General features: G+C 47.7%; 1 protein-coding gene across 13 annotated transcripts in view; it reads left to right on the top strand.

Moving 5' to 3' along the window:
• DYSF (dysferlin) overlaps positions 1 to 16,386 on the top strand; it is a 205,543-nt gene that overhangs the window by 72,776 nt on the left and 116,381 nt on the right. For all 13 annotated transcript variants that reach the window (XM_006775297.2, XM_006775294.2, XM_006775295.2 and 10 more), the window contains 3 exons: positions 5,956 to 6,024; positions 6,154 to 6,197; positions 10,232 to 10,314. In XM_006775297.2, coding sequence (XP_006775360.1) covers positions 5,956 to 6,024; positions 6,154 to 6,197; positions 10,232 to 10,314 — 196 coding nt within the window. The remainder of the gene's footprint in view (positions 1 to 5,955; positions 6,025 to 6,153; positions 6,198 to 10,231; positions 10,315 to 16,386) is intronic.

The following is a 16,386-nucleotide window of genomic DNA, read 5'->3' as shown; positions in this document are numbered from 1 at the left end:
GGCGCGTGCGCACAGGTGAGGCTGAGCGTGCTGCCCTTGGCCACGCCCACCAGAGGCGCGTGCGCACAGGTGAGGCTGAGCGTGCTGCCCTTGGCCACGCCCACCAGAGGCGCGTGCGCACAGGTGAGGTGAGCGCGGGACTCCAGGGGAGACAGTGGCCTAGGCCTAGCTCTCGGGGCAGCAGCACGCATGTGGATGGGTGCGCTTGGGCCTCTGAGATTGACACATGTTTGTGGATGGACACGGAGCAGGCAGATGGGTAGTGGGTGGATACGAGACTATTTGGAGAGAAATGAAGCAATTGCATAAAAACTAGATGTGAAGGCGTAAATATAGGGAAACTAAAAACTATGTAATAAAGACATAATGGTTATTTTTAAAAATTTGTGGTGGGAGTTGGGCAGGGGAAGGCCACGTTTGTGGGGCCCCTTGGGATCACGCGGACGTTCCCCTCTTCCTTGCAGCCCACCTTCCTGCCCAGAGGCAGGCTTGTGGCTCTAGTCCTTGTTGATTTCTGCTCCATCCCGCCTCACCTAGGATGGAGTCCCCAGCATCTGTCTGCCCAGCCCACAGGCTCTCCTTGGCCATGCCCAGCCTTCAGACGGCCCTTCTCCACAGGAGGACGCCCACTTGTTTAACCCCGACTCTCCCTTCACCCCCAGGCCTGCAGGGCCCTTTCTGCACATTTCTACCTACTGTCTCTTGGGCCCCTTCAAAGAGTCATCTTCTGCCTCATCCTGCCCACGTTTGGGAGCCTCCATTCTCCCCGGGTACTGCCATCGAAGGCAGAACACGTGGGCCTGCGTCAGTTCTCCCCTGTTTAAGCCCTTGCTACACCCAATGATGCCTCCCCTGGCCCTGACTTCAGACATGTCTTGAGGCCCATCCCTTCTCTCTGCCCCACAGCTCACTGCGGGTCCTTACCCAAATGCAGTTTGTTTTGGGCTTGGGGTCAGGGTCTGATGCCCTCTTCTGGCCTTCAGGGGCCCTGGGGCCAGAAGGCAGGGAGGAAGCAGGAAGGCTTGCTGGACAGTCTTGCAGGACACTTCATCTAAGGACTGGGACCAATTTTTCCAGTTAGATGGATCGGAAAGTCCTGAGATGGTTTTATTCCACGTTCCCAGGGATGGTAGGTTGCTCTGATGATGTTATAACCAAGACCAACCTGTCTTTCGCTCCTGGCTGCTCCTGGGTCCCTGTCAGTCCCTCTGTCCCCCTAGGTCTTCTCCTGTCCTGGGATGCCCTTGGCTGGCCCTGGGCTCTTTTTCTAGGCAGGTGCAAATGTCTGAGGGTGGTGATGGAGGTAGGGAACCTGGTGTAGGTAAAGCTGATTGGTGGCTGGGCTGGTGTGAGAAGCTGTACCCTCCACTCTCCCTCTAGAACAGTGGTTCTCAACCTGTGGGTCGCGACCCTTTCACAGGGGTCACCTATATAATTACATACTGTTTTTGTGATTAATCACTATGCTTTAATTATGTTCAATTTGTAACAATGAAAATACATCCTGCATAGCAGATATTTACATTACGATTCATAACAGCAGCAAAATTACGGTTATGAAGTAGCCACGAAAATAATTTTATGGTTGGGGGTCACTACAACATGAGGAACTGTATTAAAGGGTCGCGGCATTAGGAAGGTTGAGAACCACTGGTCTAGAAGGAAGGGGCTTATCATGGAGGAGCCAGTTGAGACCTTCCCTCTTGAAAGCTTTAGCCTGGGGGTCCCCAGGCCTCTGTGCCCCTCTCTCCCCACAGGCACCTCGTCGTGGCCTCCCCCACACACTCTGCTCCCTTCACTGCCTGTCTCATTCTGCCTGCCTCTCTCTCAGCTTGTGTGTCACTTTTTCTCATTGATTACAACCTAATCTGAGCAGACCTGGGGGTTTTGTCCTCTCTGTGTACCCACCCACCTCAGCCAGGTACTCTTTGCATTTCCTCTTATAGACACTTGATGGCACTATTATCTAAGATGTGAAGCTTACCTGATCTGGCTGAGCTACTTACTTACTAGGGGAGTATGAGAGAGAGATACAGAGATAGAGATAGAGATAGAGGTAGAGATAGAGATAGATGTGTGTGTGTATGTGTGTGTGTGTGTGTATCAGAGCAGGAAACTAAAGCAACCTTTTTTTCTAAATGCAAAAATAATATTTATTAATTGTATAAAAAAAGTGAAAATAATCAGAGAAACCCAAGGAAAACCAACAAAAGAATAACCGTATTTCTGTACCCCACTGTGCTCTGGGGACAACTATTGTTAACATTTGTGCCATGTTTTCCTCTCTGCAGTTCTCACTCCTCCTGTTGGTTTCACCCCCACTCCATCCCCGGAAAAAAACTAGATCCAGTCACAGCTGATTTTCATTATTTGCAGATTCTGTATTTGCAAGTTCACCTTCTCGCTAAAATGCATTTGGAACTGCAAACTCACGGTGCTTTCGTGATTGTTTGCGCACGGTGCCGGTGGCGAGGACTGGGAGCCGGCTAGCTTGCACGTTGCCAGCTGAGTTGGAGCAACGGGAGCTCAGCTCTCGGCCTGTAAAAAGCGTCCCTTTCTTGGTCTCCTTGGTGTCACATTTTCCACAAGTTACTGGCGATTTCACTGTTTAAAACAGTCCCAGGCGAGTGCGGAATTGCTTTCCTCAGTGCAGGACGACTGTGACATGCCTCATGGAGAAAATCTATGTTAGAAATGCTTCATGCCAGCAGGAGGGATTGTGCTGTTGACCATGAATTCAACGTTAATGAATCAACAAGATTTATTAAATAAGGTGTCTTTAAACAGAAACACGTGTAACACAAAGTTATGAATTGATGGGTTGACAAAAAGATTGTGACAGAGGCTGGCAGGAGCCTAACCCTGGATTTCCCCCTGGAGCAGCAGGTCAGCACTCGCTGATTCTGTGTTCTTGGTGAACTAAAGAATGCGCAACTATGACCCATAGGGAGAATCAGCGGTACCTGTGCAGTCGGGGACACTGCTTTTCTCATCTCGCATTTCCTTAGGTTACTAAATAGCCTTTGAAAACAATTTCTTCATGACTGCATACTGTTCCATTAAGTGAATGGAACATAACAGTAACCTATTTTTGGATAATTTTTGTTGCTGTAGTTTTCCTTTTTTATGAGCAATGCTGTGACAAATCCGTGTACTGGAATCTTTGTCCACACTCTGATTGCTCTTCCATAGGGAGGTTTCTAGGCCCAGGTCAGAAGGCATGCTTATTTTTAAGTATTTGATAAAGGTGGCCAAGTAGCCCTCCAGAAAGTTTGTACTAACTATACTCCATCATCCAGTAAAAGAGGTTGTTTTTTTTAAAATTAATTACCTACCCTCCCTCCAAAGCCCGACAGTCCAATCAATGCCTCTCCGTCTCTGGATCCGTCCTTTTTTTTTTTTAAGGCTTAGAGGAGCGAAGGAGGAGGTGAAGCTTGGTGCTGCCTTGGCTGAGTGTGTGGGGAGTGGAGAGGGTGCGGGAAGGATGTTGGGGACTTGAGGACCAGAGGCAGTGCTGGCCTGGGTGCGGCCATGCCGGCTCTTATCCCATTGGCTTTCTCAGTGGTGGCAAGGGCAGCCAGGTGGAAGCGCTTCCCATGATGTGGCGGAGGTCTGCCACTTGCTGCATCACTCCTGGGGCGTAGGGACAAACCTGGGCCTCTTGCTCCAGAGAGCTGAGGCACCATGCTAGCATGTCTCTCAGCTGTGGCTGGTTAGAGAGTCCTTTCTTTTCCTTTTAAAATTTTGTTCATCTAATTTTTGAATTAGGTAGTACATTTATTACATCTATCTATCATCTATCCGTGTATATATAATCTATATATCTATATATCTATATATATCTATCCACCTGTCATCTGTCTGTCTTTATTATCTATCTATCCTATATCTATCTATCCATCATCTATTGATCTATATATTTATCCACCTATCTTCTATCTTTATTATCTATCTATCTATCTACCTATCTGTCATCTATCTCTACCACCCATCATGAAAGCTCTCCTTCTTGCTCAGCCCTGCCCCAACAGTCGGGCATTTCTTCCCTCCCCTACAGGTGAAAGCACTGCAGTTAGCTTCCTCCCATCATCCTGGCTTTATTCTGCACATGCAAGCACATCTGGCTATAAATTCTTAGCTTTTACCCTTTTTACACAAACGTTTGCACATTATACTGTCCTGTCCCTTGCTTTTTAATCCCCCCCCCCAGTTTTATTGAGATATAATCACAGACCTGTATAAGTTTGAGGCACACAGCATAATGGCATGGCTTATATTGTGAAATGATTATCATAATAAGTTTAGTTGACATCCATCATCTCATATAGAGACCCGCCAAAGAAAACAATGCTTTTTTCCCTGTGATGAGAATCCTTAGGATCTACTCACCTAACAGCTTTCAGGTGTACCTTTCAGCCGTGTTACCTACAGTCTGTGTGTTACATGTGACGTCCCTGGTGTTTAGCTTTTCAATTAGTAAGATAACTTGGAGGCTGTTTTGTAACACCGAGCAGCCCTCATTCTTTGTAGAGCGGCGCAGTGGTCCATCGTGGGGATGGACCATCATTTATTCAGCCGGCCCTTTAACCTGAGTTATTCCACATCCTCGCCAGCAGAAGCCACAGTGCCGTAAATAACCTCATCCGGACGCCATTCTGCACACGTGCGGTGTTTCTGTAGGATAAATGTCTAGCAGTAGAACTGGTAGGTCGAAGGGTGTTTGCATTTGTGATTTTGATAGTAGCCAATTGCCCTCTGTAGGGGTCGAGCTTCCGTCAAAGCCCTGCCAATAGAAGGCTGCCAGGCTTCAGAGATTTTTACAAAACAAATCTGATGGATGAGAAATGGTATTTCATTAGTTTTATTTGTGCTTCTTTCATGACAAGGGAGGTTGAACATCTTTTTTGTGCTTTGCAACCCTTTGTAAACCCATCCCTGAGAACCGTGTCCCATGCTGCCGACGGTTTTGCCAGATTGTAGGGCTCTCTTCTTTCCTTTTGATCACACAAGGACCGTATCCTGGTACCCATCCCTGCCCAGCCTCAGCCTGGGCTCTTCTCATAGGGAGGTGAGGAGGGTGGGGGCAGGGGCTGGCACTGGGTGAACCAAGGAGAGAGGCAGTCTTGGCTGCACCATCGTCTTGTGAAGGGACCGAAACCCCGGATCTAGGTCAGCTAAATGAGCTAATGCATGGAAAATGCTCACGCACTGCAGGGCCCATAGTAAATGCTCTGAAAAAGGCTGCTCAGTACTTTATGTGTAGAACATGCAAACCTACTAGGATCTGTATCTCTAAAATCGGGCCTTGACCTGTCATCCCCATGTGGACACAGGATGCCCTGAGCTGGCTGAGGGGCCTGGTGCTGCCCCCGGGGAACCCCAGGGCAGAGCAGAGCAGAGCACTGGAGCTAATGCTTGGATCCGATTTCCACTCCACTAGGTTTCTTGTTTGTGGAAAGCCAAGTCTTAAGAGCAGGGCTTAATCTGGGGCAGACTGTGGCTGACAGGGTGTGTATATTCACTTAATTTTCTCCTCACTCTCAGATGCTGGTGCGTGGCCCTGGCCTGGCCCTTCAGCTCTCTTATCCCCTTCTCTCCCCCTGCCCCCCCAACTCTAAACTCCTGGGGTTCACAGTCTTCCACAGTGGCAGGTTATGGGCCCTTAGGAAAGCCAGGCTGGACTTAGGGGCCCCACATTCAGGGTTATGACCATAATGGGAGGTAGGAGAGGGGGAATTCCAGCCAGAAATACGAACTGAGAGTGAAGGGTTGTGGCATTCAGGCAATCTATTCCCCAGACCTGGGTTTGACCTACCATGGAGCAAAGATTCCCTGTGCCTGAGCCCACTGCACAGGGCCTTCTGCCCAGTATGACAGAGAACGGCTGCTGGCTGGACTGGTCCCCAAGGGAGTCCAGAGTCTCCTCGGAGCTCCAGCCACCTCTTTGTCTTCTAGCTCTGCAGCAAAATCCTGGAGAAGACGGCCAACCCTCAGTGGAACCAGAGCATCACGGTGCCTGCCATGGTGAGCCCCGGCCTGCGTGGGCCCACCCGGGGGCCCCAGGCTCCTGGCCTCCCCAGCATCCCACCCGCATCCCAGACTCCTGGTTCTTCAAAAGGACTCCACACCAACATGTATCTCTTCTCTCTCTAGTTTCCCTCCATGTGTGAGAAAATGAGGATTCGTATCATGGACTGGTGAGTTCCGCGCCGCAGTCCTTGGAGGGAGGTGTCCTTAGAAGTGGCCGTCCTCAGGGGTCACTGGGTCCTTCAGTTCAGCCTGCACGCAGCTGGCGTGTGTGTTCTGGGTGACTTGGTCTCCTCTGGGGGAGGCAGAGGAGGAGAGGGTGTGGGCCATTCATGGGAAACTTACTTGTAGCCCTGCTCAGAGGCAGATAGGAGGGCAGCCAGGTAGGACTGGGAGGACTCCAGGAGCCTAAGTTCCCTGAGGTCAGGAGGGGGCAGGAAGGCTTCCTGGAGGAGGTGGGGTTTTGATGAGGGCATTCCAGTAAAGAGGGGATCACAAGCACAGGCAAGGAGGCTGAAACAGCAGAGCTTCTGGGGGCATAGGCTGCGATGCCTTCTGGGTAGGTAGGATGGGGTGGGAGGGCCCCATGCTGAGAAGTGCCAGGATTGTCTAAGCAGCGGGTGCCACTGGGGGCTTGAAACAGGTGAGGGCAGTAGCCACACAGGCATGTTGGAAAAGGAATAGTACCTACCACTTGTTGAGCACCTACTGTCCGCCAGGCTGTGCCCAGCAAACACTTTACATGCATGATCTCACCTGACCTTCAGCTTGACTCCCTTTTTTGTGTGTGAATCCTCACCCGAGGATATTTTTTCCCACTGTTAGAGAGAGTGGAAGGGAGGGGGAGGGACAAAGAGAGAAACATCGATGTGAGAGAGACACATCAATTGGTTGCCTCCCGCATGTGCCCTGACCAGGGCCAGGGATTGGGCCTGCAACTGAGGTACATGTCCTTGCCCGGAATCGAACCCGGGACCCTTCAATCCATGGACTGATGCTCTATCCACTGAGCCAAACCAGCTAGGGCTTGACTCCTTCTTTACAGGTGAGGAGGGAGGCTTGCAGAGACTGAGTAATCTGCTCTGGGTGACAGCTGGGGACAGCTGAGGCCAGGTCTGCTCCCCAAGCCCACACTTCACCAGTGGCCGTGCCGCCTCCTGCTATGTGGAGGGGGTCTCTCCCGCACCCGAGGGCCCTTCGGGGTCCATACGCTGATCTCCAGGACCTTCCATACACCAGGCTTTCCAAACAGAGAGAGTTGTCCTTTCTCTGCCCCCAAAGGCCTGGGCTGTGCGGTTCCCAGTGTGTTGTCCTTTGGTCTCGGGCCCAGGGCACCCCCAGCAGGAGGCTAATGAGAGACTGGGGAAAACCCCCAGGCCACAGAGCCATTACCGTGCACGCCAGTTCCCCGGGCCCAAAGCAAACAGCTTGTGAGAATTAGAGGAGAGGAAGGGAGCAGCCAGGAGGGCGGGAGGGAGCGGCCTCTGGGGCCCTGACCGCCGGTATGTTCCGTGGGGAAGCGGTCTGGGGGGAGACGTACTTTGTGTCCACAGATGATCTCTTCATCTTAGCTCGCAGTGTGTGTGCGCATGTGTGCGCGTGGTGTTGCCTGGGGCGATTGGCTGTGCACGGCTGTGCATGTGAATGCATGTGTCTGTGAGTGTGGATGCATGTGTGCGTGGGTGTACATGGGGCGGTTGTCCCGTGTGCGTGGGGACAGGCCTTGCCCGAGCCCCCGTGAGCTGTGTCAAAGGCCTCGGCATACTGTACAGTCCAAACACATGACGGAATCCGGTGGTTGCCTCTCTGGTTTGGGTTGAAGTGGCATTTTTATTGTGAGTCTATTTTCAGACTGGCTGTATTTTCCAAAAGCAACCCCAAGCCCCAAAACCCAACTTCTGGCCAGAAAGCATTCTGCTGCTGAAAGTTCCTGTCCAGAGCAGTGCTTTCTTCCCAGAAAATGCAGATCAACTTGTGTTTCTACCTGAGGCCTGGAAATATGATCCAGTCCATACGGCCTTTTCTCTGTAACTTAAACTTCTGTTCGATTCTTTAAGACTTTCTTCTTCATTAAAAAAATAATCCCGCCCCCCACCCCCCACAAATTACCCCGCTCCTGCCCCCTTAAAAACAAAACTTCTCTTCCCATTCTCTTTGCCTCCTCAGCTGGTTCAGGTAAGACCAGAGGTTCCCCTCCAAGTGGTGGGCTGGTCGTGGAGGCAGTTTAAAAGTGCCCATGCGACTGTCACTGTCGGTGACCTGGTGTCGATAATCCCATTGAAAAAAGTGAATTTTAACGTTCTAGTTGTTCTAGTTCGCATCAGCATTGTTCACCGGGAGAAATGATAAAGATCAGTGCCGACAATCACTCTTCCTAGTGTAGCTGCCGCCCTGGTGGAAAAAGTTAAAACCAACCAACCTGGAAAACATGAAGAGGAAGGAAGGGAGCAGCCCAGATGGGGTTTAGATTTGAAAAAGAGGAAAAAGTCACCAGGCCGGGGTATCTTTCACATGGGACTTGTGTATCATTGCCTGACGCCACCCAGGGCCAAAGGGCGGGAAACAGGGAGAGAGGGCCTTCAGGCTACAAAAGTAAAAAACAAACAAAACAAAAAACAAAAAACAAAAATAAAACAGGGCAAATGCACCTTGGAAACTTCCAGAAGGAGATAACTTGCTCAGCCCAGCATTTCTCAGTCTCAGCATGATGATATTTTGGCCAGAAAATGTGGGAGGCTGCATCATGCATTGTAGGATGTTTAGCAACTGGGGCCTCCCTCTACAGCCCTCCCCCCAATGCAGAAATGCCTCAGACATTGCCAAGGGTCCGCTGGGGTCCACATTGCTGGATTGAGAGACTCTGGTGTAGCCCGACGGGGAAGCAGCAGGATGCTGTAATCAAATGTCGGGCATGGCCCGCTCAGATGCCATCTTGACAAATTAATCTTCTACACCTCAGCTTTCTCATCTGAGGTTGGGGCTGATTGTAGTACCTACCTCCGAGGGCTGCTGTGAGGACGTGAGCTGGGTCCCGTGATGGTTTTAGCAAGTGCTTGGCTTTCGGTAGGTGCTCAGTAAATGCCAGCTATTACTCGATATTATTACCAAAGCGGGCAGGTGTGGGTCTCACAGGACATGGTTAGCTAATGGGTTCACCCATCAGTAAGTCTCCTCGAACTCGTACCCACAGTCCCCTATGCTGGTTGGGAGGAGAGAAGCCTCCCTCCTGGGAAGCAGGACAGGCCCCCCAGGGCACACTGAGCAGGAGACAGGACATCAGGGCTGGGTTTTGGCTCTGCCCTTCCTTCCCAGGCTGACCTTGGACAAGGACCTTCCTGGTTCTAAGTCTCAGTTTTAAGGCCGTTGTGAGGGTCCTGAGAGATAAAGGAGGTTAAAAGTGTGTTGTCACATAGAAAGTCAGATAGAAAAAGGAATAGTGGCCCAGCCGGCATGGCTCAGTGGTTGAGCATCGACATATGAACTAGGAGGTTACAGTTCGATTCCCGGTCGGGGCACGTGCCTGGGCTGTGAGCTCGATCCCCAGTGTGGGGCGTGCAGGAGGCAGCCGGCCCACGGTTCTCTCTCATCACTGATTCTCTCTCCCTCTCCCTTCCTCTCTCTCTAAAATCATCTTTAAAAGGAGGAGGTTGGCTTTTGGGAGGGTGCAGAGCTGTCGGGAGGCAGCTGATCAATGATTCTCTATCATTCATTGATGTTTCTTTCTCCCTCTCCTCTCCTCTCTGAAATCAATAAAAATATATTTAAATCTCCCCTCTCCCCCAAGCACAAAAAAGGAATAGTGCATTTGTGTTGGAGGTAGTGTCTTCCTGGTTACTTGGTTTTCTCCTGGGTCTGGATATTTCTTGAGATCCTGGTGCCTGGCTCTCCCGGGGTCTGGGGGTCTGGCTCCCTGAGCAGCCTCCTGCCTCCTCCCTCCTCCCTGTCACCTGACGTGTCCCCAAGGACATCCCGGTGTTGGCTTGATAATGGTGCCGATGGGTGTGAAACGGACAAGTTTCCACCTGAGGAGGCTTGAGCAACACTTTATTCCCAGTTTCTTCTTCCCTGGGATGACCAGGCCTCAGTGAAATATCCAGTGTGAAGACGGGGGCCCTTGGTGATGGACAACCAGAGCCATTTCCTGCTGGGTGGGCTGTGTCTTCAATCTTCCCCCTGTCCAGGCCCTCTCTGTCCCCTGTTCTAGGGACCGCCTTACCCACAATGACATCGTGGCCACCACCTACCTGAGTATGTCGAAGATCTCTGCCCCTGGCGGAGAAATAGAAGGTAAGCTCCCCCTCTGTTCTGCCCTCTAACACCCAATGCTCCCCGTTGTTCCACCCCTGCCCATCTTGCACCTCTAGTTTTGAGAGTTTGCAGAAAAGGGAAGATGCTATCTTTGCTGCCCATTTCCCAAGGCTCTGACCAACGAGAGATGGACCTATGGACACCTAGGATTCTCCACCCTGGGAGGGGGGGATGCACCTCCGATGGGATAGAGAGGACAGTTCACTCCTGCAGATAACATGGGGGGGGGCACCACCCCACCCAGGGGTTCGGTATTGGCCGACTGTGCTCTCACAGCATCTCTTTTGAAATACGTTTGGTCTGTTAAAAAGTAGTCCATGGTCATTTTGTAAAATGTTAAAGAAACCATCTGAAAGATTATAACATTTACCCAGGAAATTACCCATAAGCCTACCTTGTATCCAGCCTACCCTCTATCCAGACTGGAGCTAACTTGGTATTCTGGGACTTTCCTATATGTATGTATGTATGCATGTACACCTACATGCATGTATGTGTATATATACACGTACATGCATGTGTATGCACCTCTATACATGAAAAACATTGTTTTGAAAAAATTTTCAATTGCTTTGAACATTGCTTTCTATCACTTGGCAATTCAGCATAGATGTTTATTCATGTTATTAGATATTTTTCTACAATATAATTCTAAATGAATACACATGTTCCACATATGCATGTACCAAAATCCATGTTAACTAGCTAATGTTGAATTGTTTAGATATTTTCTAATTTTTCCACATTATAAACAACTGACTTTATATTGAATATTTTTGTAGCTGACTTTATTCAATTCACAATTTTCCTTTTGGAGGAACGCCTAGCAGTGGAATTGCTGTGTCAAAGGATTTGAACATTCTAAAGCTTTTGGTATATATCAAAACTGCCCTTCAACAAGATCGGACAGATTTACATTCTAATCACTTGCAGAAGTTTTTTCTTTTTGCACCTTCACCAACACAGAGCACAGTAATGATATTAAAACAGAACGTTGTTAATTTGATGGGTGAATTTCATTGTTGCTTTGGTTTTCATTTCATTGAAAACTGATGAAGTTGACCAATGCAAATTTAAAAATATTTTATTTTTTATTTATGTTTTTATTGATTTCAGAGAGGAAGGGAGAGGAGAGAGAGGAGAGAGAGATAGAACCATCAGTGATGACAGAGAATCATTGATCAGCTGCCTCCTGCATGCCCCACATTGGGGATTGAACCCGCAACAAGGAGAACCAAACCATGACCTCCTGGTTCATAGGTCAACGCTCAACCATTGAGCCACACCAGGCAGGCAAGTGTGTTTTAAAGGAATTGAATCATCAGATGTACAGTAACACAAGACAGCCACCCAAAAAAGGTCCCTCCACACAAAATCAATGATGCCAAAAATGGGAAGAAGTGATTTTCTTGATCTATTTATAATGAAATTACTTCTTTATTTATTTATGTTTTTATTGATTTCAGAGAGGAAGGGAGAGGAGAGAGAGGAGAGAGAGATAGAACCATCAGTGATGACAGAGAATCATTGATCAGCTGCCTCCTGCATGCCCCACATTGGGGATTGAACCCGCAACAAGGAGAACCAAACCATGACCTCCTGGTTCATAGGTTGACACTCAACCACTGAGCCACGCCGGTCGGGGCAAATTTAAAAATATTATAATAATTAAATATATTTATATACTTTATTCTATTACATTCTATTGTAAATTGTATGTTTATGTTCTTGTCCAAATTTCTGGTGGTATGTTTGTCTTTTTCTCATTGTTTTATAAGAGTTCTATATGTGTATGGATGTTAACTTTCTCCCATCATTTATGCTGATTAATTTTTGTCAGCTTTATTTTACCATTTAATAGTTTTTGATGAACAGAAATTTAAAACCTTTATGTAGCCAAATCTGTTATATTTTTTCTTAGTGTATAAGGCAAGGAGCTAACACTTTTTTCAAAATCGTCCTTTGTCTGGAATCAATAGAGATTTATAAAAAAAAAAAGGCTAGCCCAGAAAACAGCACAACTGTGTACAGTTTACTGAGCTGCACAAACAGACGCTGGGCGTGTTCACACACCCCTCGCAGGCCTGGCCTTGGCTCTGCCCTTCCTTCCCAGGCTGACCTTGGACAAGGACCTTCCTGGTTCTAAGTCTCAGTTTTAAGGCCGTTGTGAGGGTCCTGAGAGATAAAGGAGGTTAAAAGTGTGTTGTCACATAGAAAGTCAGATAGAAAAAGGAATAGTTGAAAGTATTACATATGCCCCCCTTTTCCCTCATTGACCCCTTCTAGCCTGCCCCCGCCCCCTGCTACCACCCTGTTGTCTGTGTCCATGGGTTATGCATATTTGCATACAAGTTTTTGGTTGATCTCTTTCCACCCACCCACCCACCTACCTCCGCCTTCCCTCTGAGATTCTGCAGTCTGTTCCATGCTTCTATGATCTATTTTGTCTCTAGACCTATTTTGTTAACAGTTTATTTTGTTCATTAGACTCCACATGTGAGTGAGATCATGTGATACTTATCTTTCTCTGACTCTGGCTTACTTGGCTTAGCATAAAACTCCCCAGGTCCCTCCATGGTGTCTCAAAGGGTAAGAGATCCTTCTTTATTACTGCTGCATAGTATTCTATGGTATATGTAGATGTACCACAGCTTTTTTATCCACTCATCTACTGATGGGCTGTTTCTAGATCTTAGCTATTGTATTACGTGCTGCTATGAACATAGGGGTGCATACATTCTTTCTGATTGGTGTTTTGGTTTTCTTAAGATACCTTCCTAGAAGTAGGATCACTGGGTCAAATGGCAGGTCCATATTTAATTTTTTGAGAAAACTCCATACTCTTTTTCATAATGGCTGTACCAATCCTTGGGCTTGTTTTTTGATTTTCTATTATCTTTAACCAGAGGCCCGGTGCACGAAATTCATGCACTCAGGGCGGGGAGGGTCCCTCAGCCTGGCACGTGCCCTTTCACAGTCTGGGAGTCCTTGGGAAATGTCCAACTGGGAGTGGGCCTAAGCTGGCAGTCGGACATCCTTAGCACTGCTGTGGAGGCAGGAGAGGCTCCCGCCACTGCTGCTGCGCTCACCAGCCATGAGTCCTGCTTCTGGCTGAGTGGTGCTCCCCCTGTGGGAGTGCACTGACCACCAGGAGGCAGCTCCTGCATTGAGCGTTTGCCCCCTGGTGGTCAGTGTGCATCGTAAGGACTGGTCGTTCCACCATTCGGTCAATTTGCTTATTACCCTTTTATTATATAGGATGGGTATGTGTGCTTATTATTTCTTAGGTTTTGGTTTCTAGGTTATTTTAGCTCTGCAAAATTAATTGGACAAATTTAAGTCTTTTCTAAAATCTGGAACAGTTTATATACCATGAGAATATAGTCTTTTGAGGGTTTGAAATAATTCACCCATAAAACCATATGGGCTGGGTGCCCTTTTTGAGTGAGTATAATACTAGCTCTTTAAAAACTTTTCTGTTTCTCTTGTGATCATTGTTATTTTCAGTTTGTTACTTTTACTACAGTCAGTTTTGATGATTTATATTTTCCTAGAAAAGCATTATTACATTGAGGTCTTCTAATTTATTTATACAGTATTGTACTGATCAATAATTTAAACAATTCTCTATCTGTGATGTTTCCTGCTTTCACATTTCTAGTGATATGTATTTGAGTTTTCTTTCTTTTTTTCATAATTAGCCTTATTAGAAAAATTTTAACCCCTACTTTATTGGACATTTCAAAAATCAGTTGTTTGGATTTATTTATCAATTCTAATATTTTTCTAGTTTTTAATTCTCTATGTTTTTACTCTTTTCTTTATATGTATTTTGTTGTTTCTTATTTCAGCTTTCTAGTCAACTTCTTGTGTTTATTTTTAGTATTTCTAACTTAAATAATGTAAATATGGTTTCTGGTCCCATATGTCATGCTTTTGGCCTTCAGCAAACCACAAGGTTATATTTACCTCTATTTTTTATTTTTTACATCTAGATGTTTAATCTATTTTGGGGTGTTTTTAGAGAGCAGCCTAATTTGATTCCTTTGTAGGTAGTCTATTTTTTCTAATTAGATGCTGCTTTTAGGCATGTACTGTTGTATTGCAGTTTAAAACATTACTTTCATCTGTCTAGATGCAGCACTCCTTTTATTGAATTTTGTCTGAGACATGGTGAATTCTTAAATCTGAGCTGAGGAGAAATTTCCTTTATTCTACCATCACAGCCTGGATGCTGACGGCAGGGTGGGCAGGGATAGAGCAGGAGTTCTGGAACCAGCAGCGTAGGTTCAGTTGTGCTTTTTGTAGTTGAGTGAGTTGCTCCAGTCTCCTCTTAGGAACCCCAGGCGCAGGAGGTGGTTATAAGGATCCAGTGAGATTTTAAATGTCAAGTTCTTAGAGTGTCTGGTACGCAATAAACCCTAAAGTAAGGTTTAGTAGCATCGGCATTGGCTTTTACATCACTGATTTCCCCCCTGTATTAATTCTGATATTTTCCCCTGTATTAATTGTGCTTTGTACTGTACCTCATGTAGTTTAAAATTGGCAATTACATTTTTAGATTCTTTTTTAAAAAAATATATTTTATTGATTTCTTACAGAGAGGAAGGGAGAGGGATAGAGAGTTGGAAACATCGATGAGAGAGAAACATCGATCAGCCACCTCCTGCACACTCCCTACTGGGGATGTGCCCGCAACCAAGGTACATGCCCTTGACCGGAATCGAACCTGGGACCCTTGAGTCCTCAGGCCGATGCTCTATCCACTGAGCCAAACCTGTTAGGGCCATTTTTAGATTCTCGTCAAGCCTTCTTTTCTTGTCGTTCCTTTTAATATTTTTTCCTTTCCCTCTTTGTCTGCTCTCTCTCCCAGAAGTTTAGCTTTGTTCCACGAAAGCTATGTCTCCTTGCACTCTGAGGGTTCAACATTATTTCCTGAGATCTCCAGGGGAACGCACTCCTGAATCTCACAGATGCCATCTCCCTCTCCTGTCGGCACTGTTGTTCCTCCCCCTTCGTCGCTCACTCTAACAACAGTGTTGGTGTCTTTCTATGGGGCCTGCCCATCCATCTGGCCAGATCTTTCCCTGGAGGACAGGTGAACGTGCCCAGTTTCTAGAAGACTCCACCCAGTGCCCTGGACGTTGACCAATCCCTCGAGGTTCTCTGAAACATTACAAAAAGAACTTCTAATTATAAAAAATTCAAGCACACATAAAAGTAAAGGATTGTACAATGAACTCCCAGGTTTCCTCACTCAGCTTCAACATCTAGCTGCTCTGATTTCATTGCCGATACTTGTAATGAATGAAACACACAAAAACTGCCTCCCAGAAGGCACTGCTACCAGGCTTCCTCCTGCCCCAGCCCCAGCCCCTCACCCTCCTAACTGTGGGAGCTGCTGCCCCGGGAAGTGGCCCCTTCTCTAATGCTGTTGGGGTGGGAGAGAGGCTGTCCTGGCCCCTGTCGCAGACCGAAGCTCCTGCTTTGGAAGAAATGTCTCCAGTTTGCTGTCTGGCGCTTCCCTGTCCCTGAATCCAGGGACAGACCCAGGGAGAGGCACAAAGTAACCACCTGACTCTCCCGGCAGTTGCTGTTTCCTGAGGTTACAGTGACGCCTGCCATCAGCCGCCAAAGGGGAGTTTAGGCCCCGGGCTCCCCTCAGGCTTCCTTCTGGTGGTGATGATGGCCTTGATCTGTTTTCTGGGCTATGATGAGTATTTTAATGGAAACCTGAGAAAGGTGCTGATTTGGCCACTAGATGGCGCTCAGGCCGTAGGCATCAAAGGCTGACCACGGGCTCCCACAAATTGTTTTGGAACTAAATGAGAATCACCAGTTTTACGTGAGCTGTTAGATAGCGCGATCTCTGTAGCAGTAAATGAGTTAAACGTACTGCTCACACCGGAGCCCTTCTGCACCACTGCTCTGATGTCCCTTCCCGCAGACGGCCCGTGCCCAGGCCCTGGAATCTTGCACTGGCCTCGCTCCGGGCCGGCCTCCTCCCACTTGTCCTGAGGCCACCTCAGAAGATGCCACCGCACCTTTCCG

This window comes from Myotis davidii, unplaced genomic scaffold (genome assembly GCF_000327345.1).
Source record: "Myotis davidii unplaced genomic scaffold, ASM32734v1 scaffold247, whole genome shotgun sequence".
NCBI lineage: Eukaryota > Metazoa > Chordata > Mammalia > Chiroptera > Vespertilionidae > Myotis > Myotis davidii.
The sequence above is the reverse complement of the archived record's forward strand: the minus strand, read 5'-3'. Positions and strand labels throughout refer to the sequence as shown.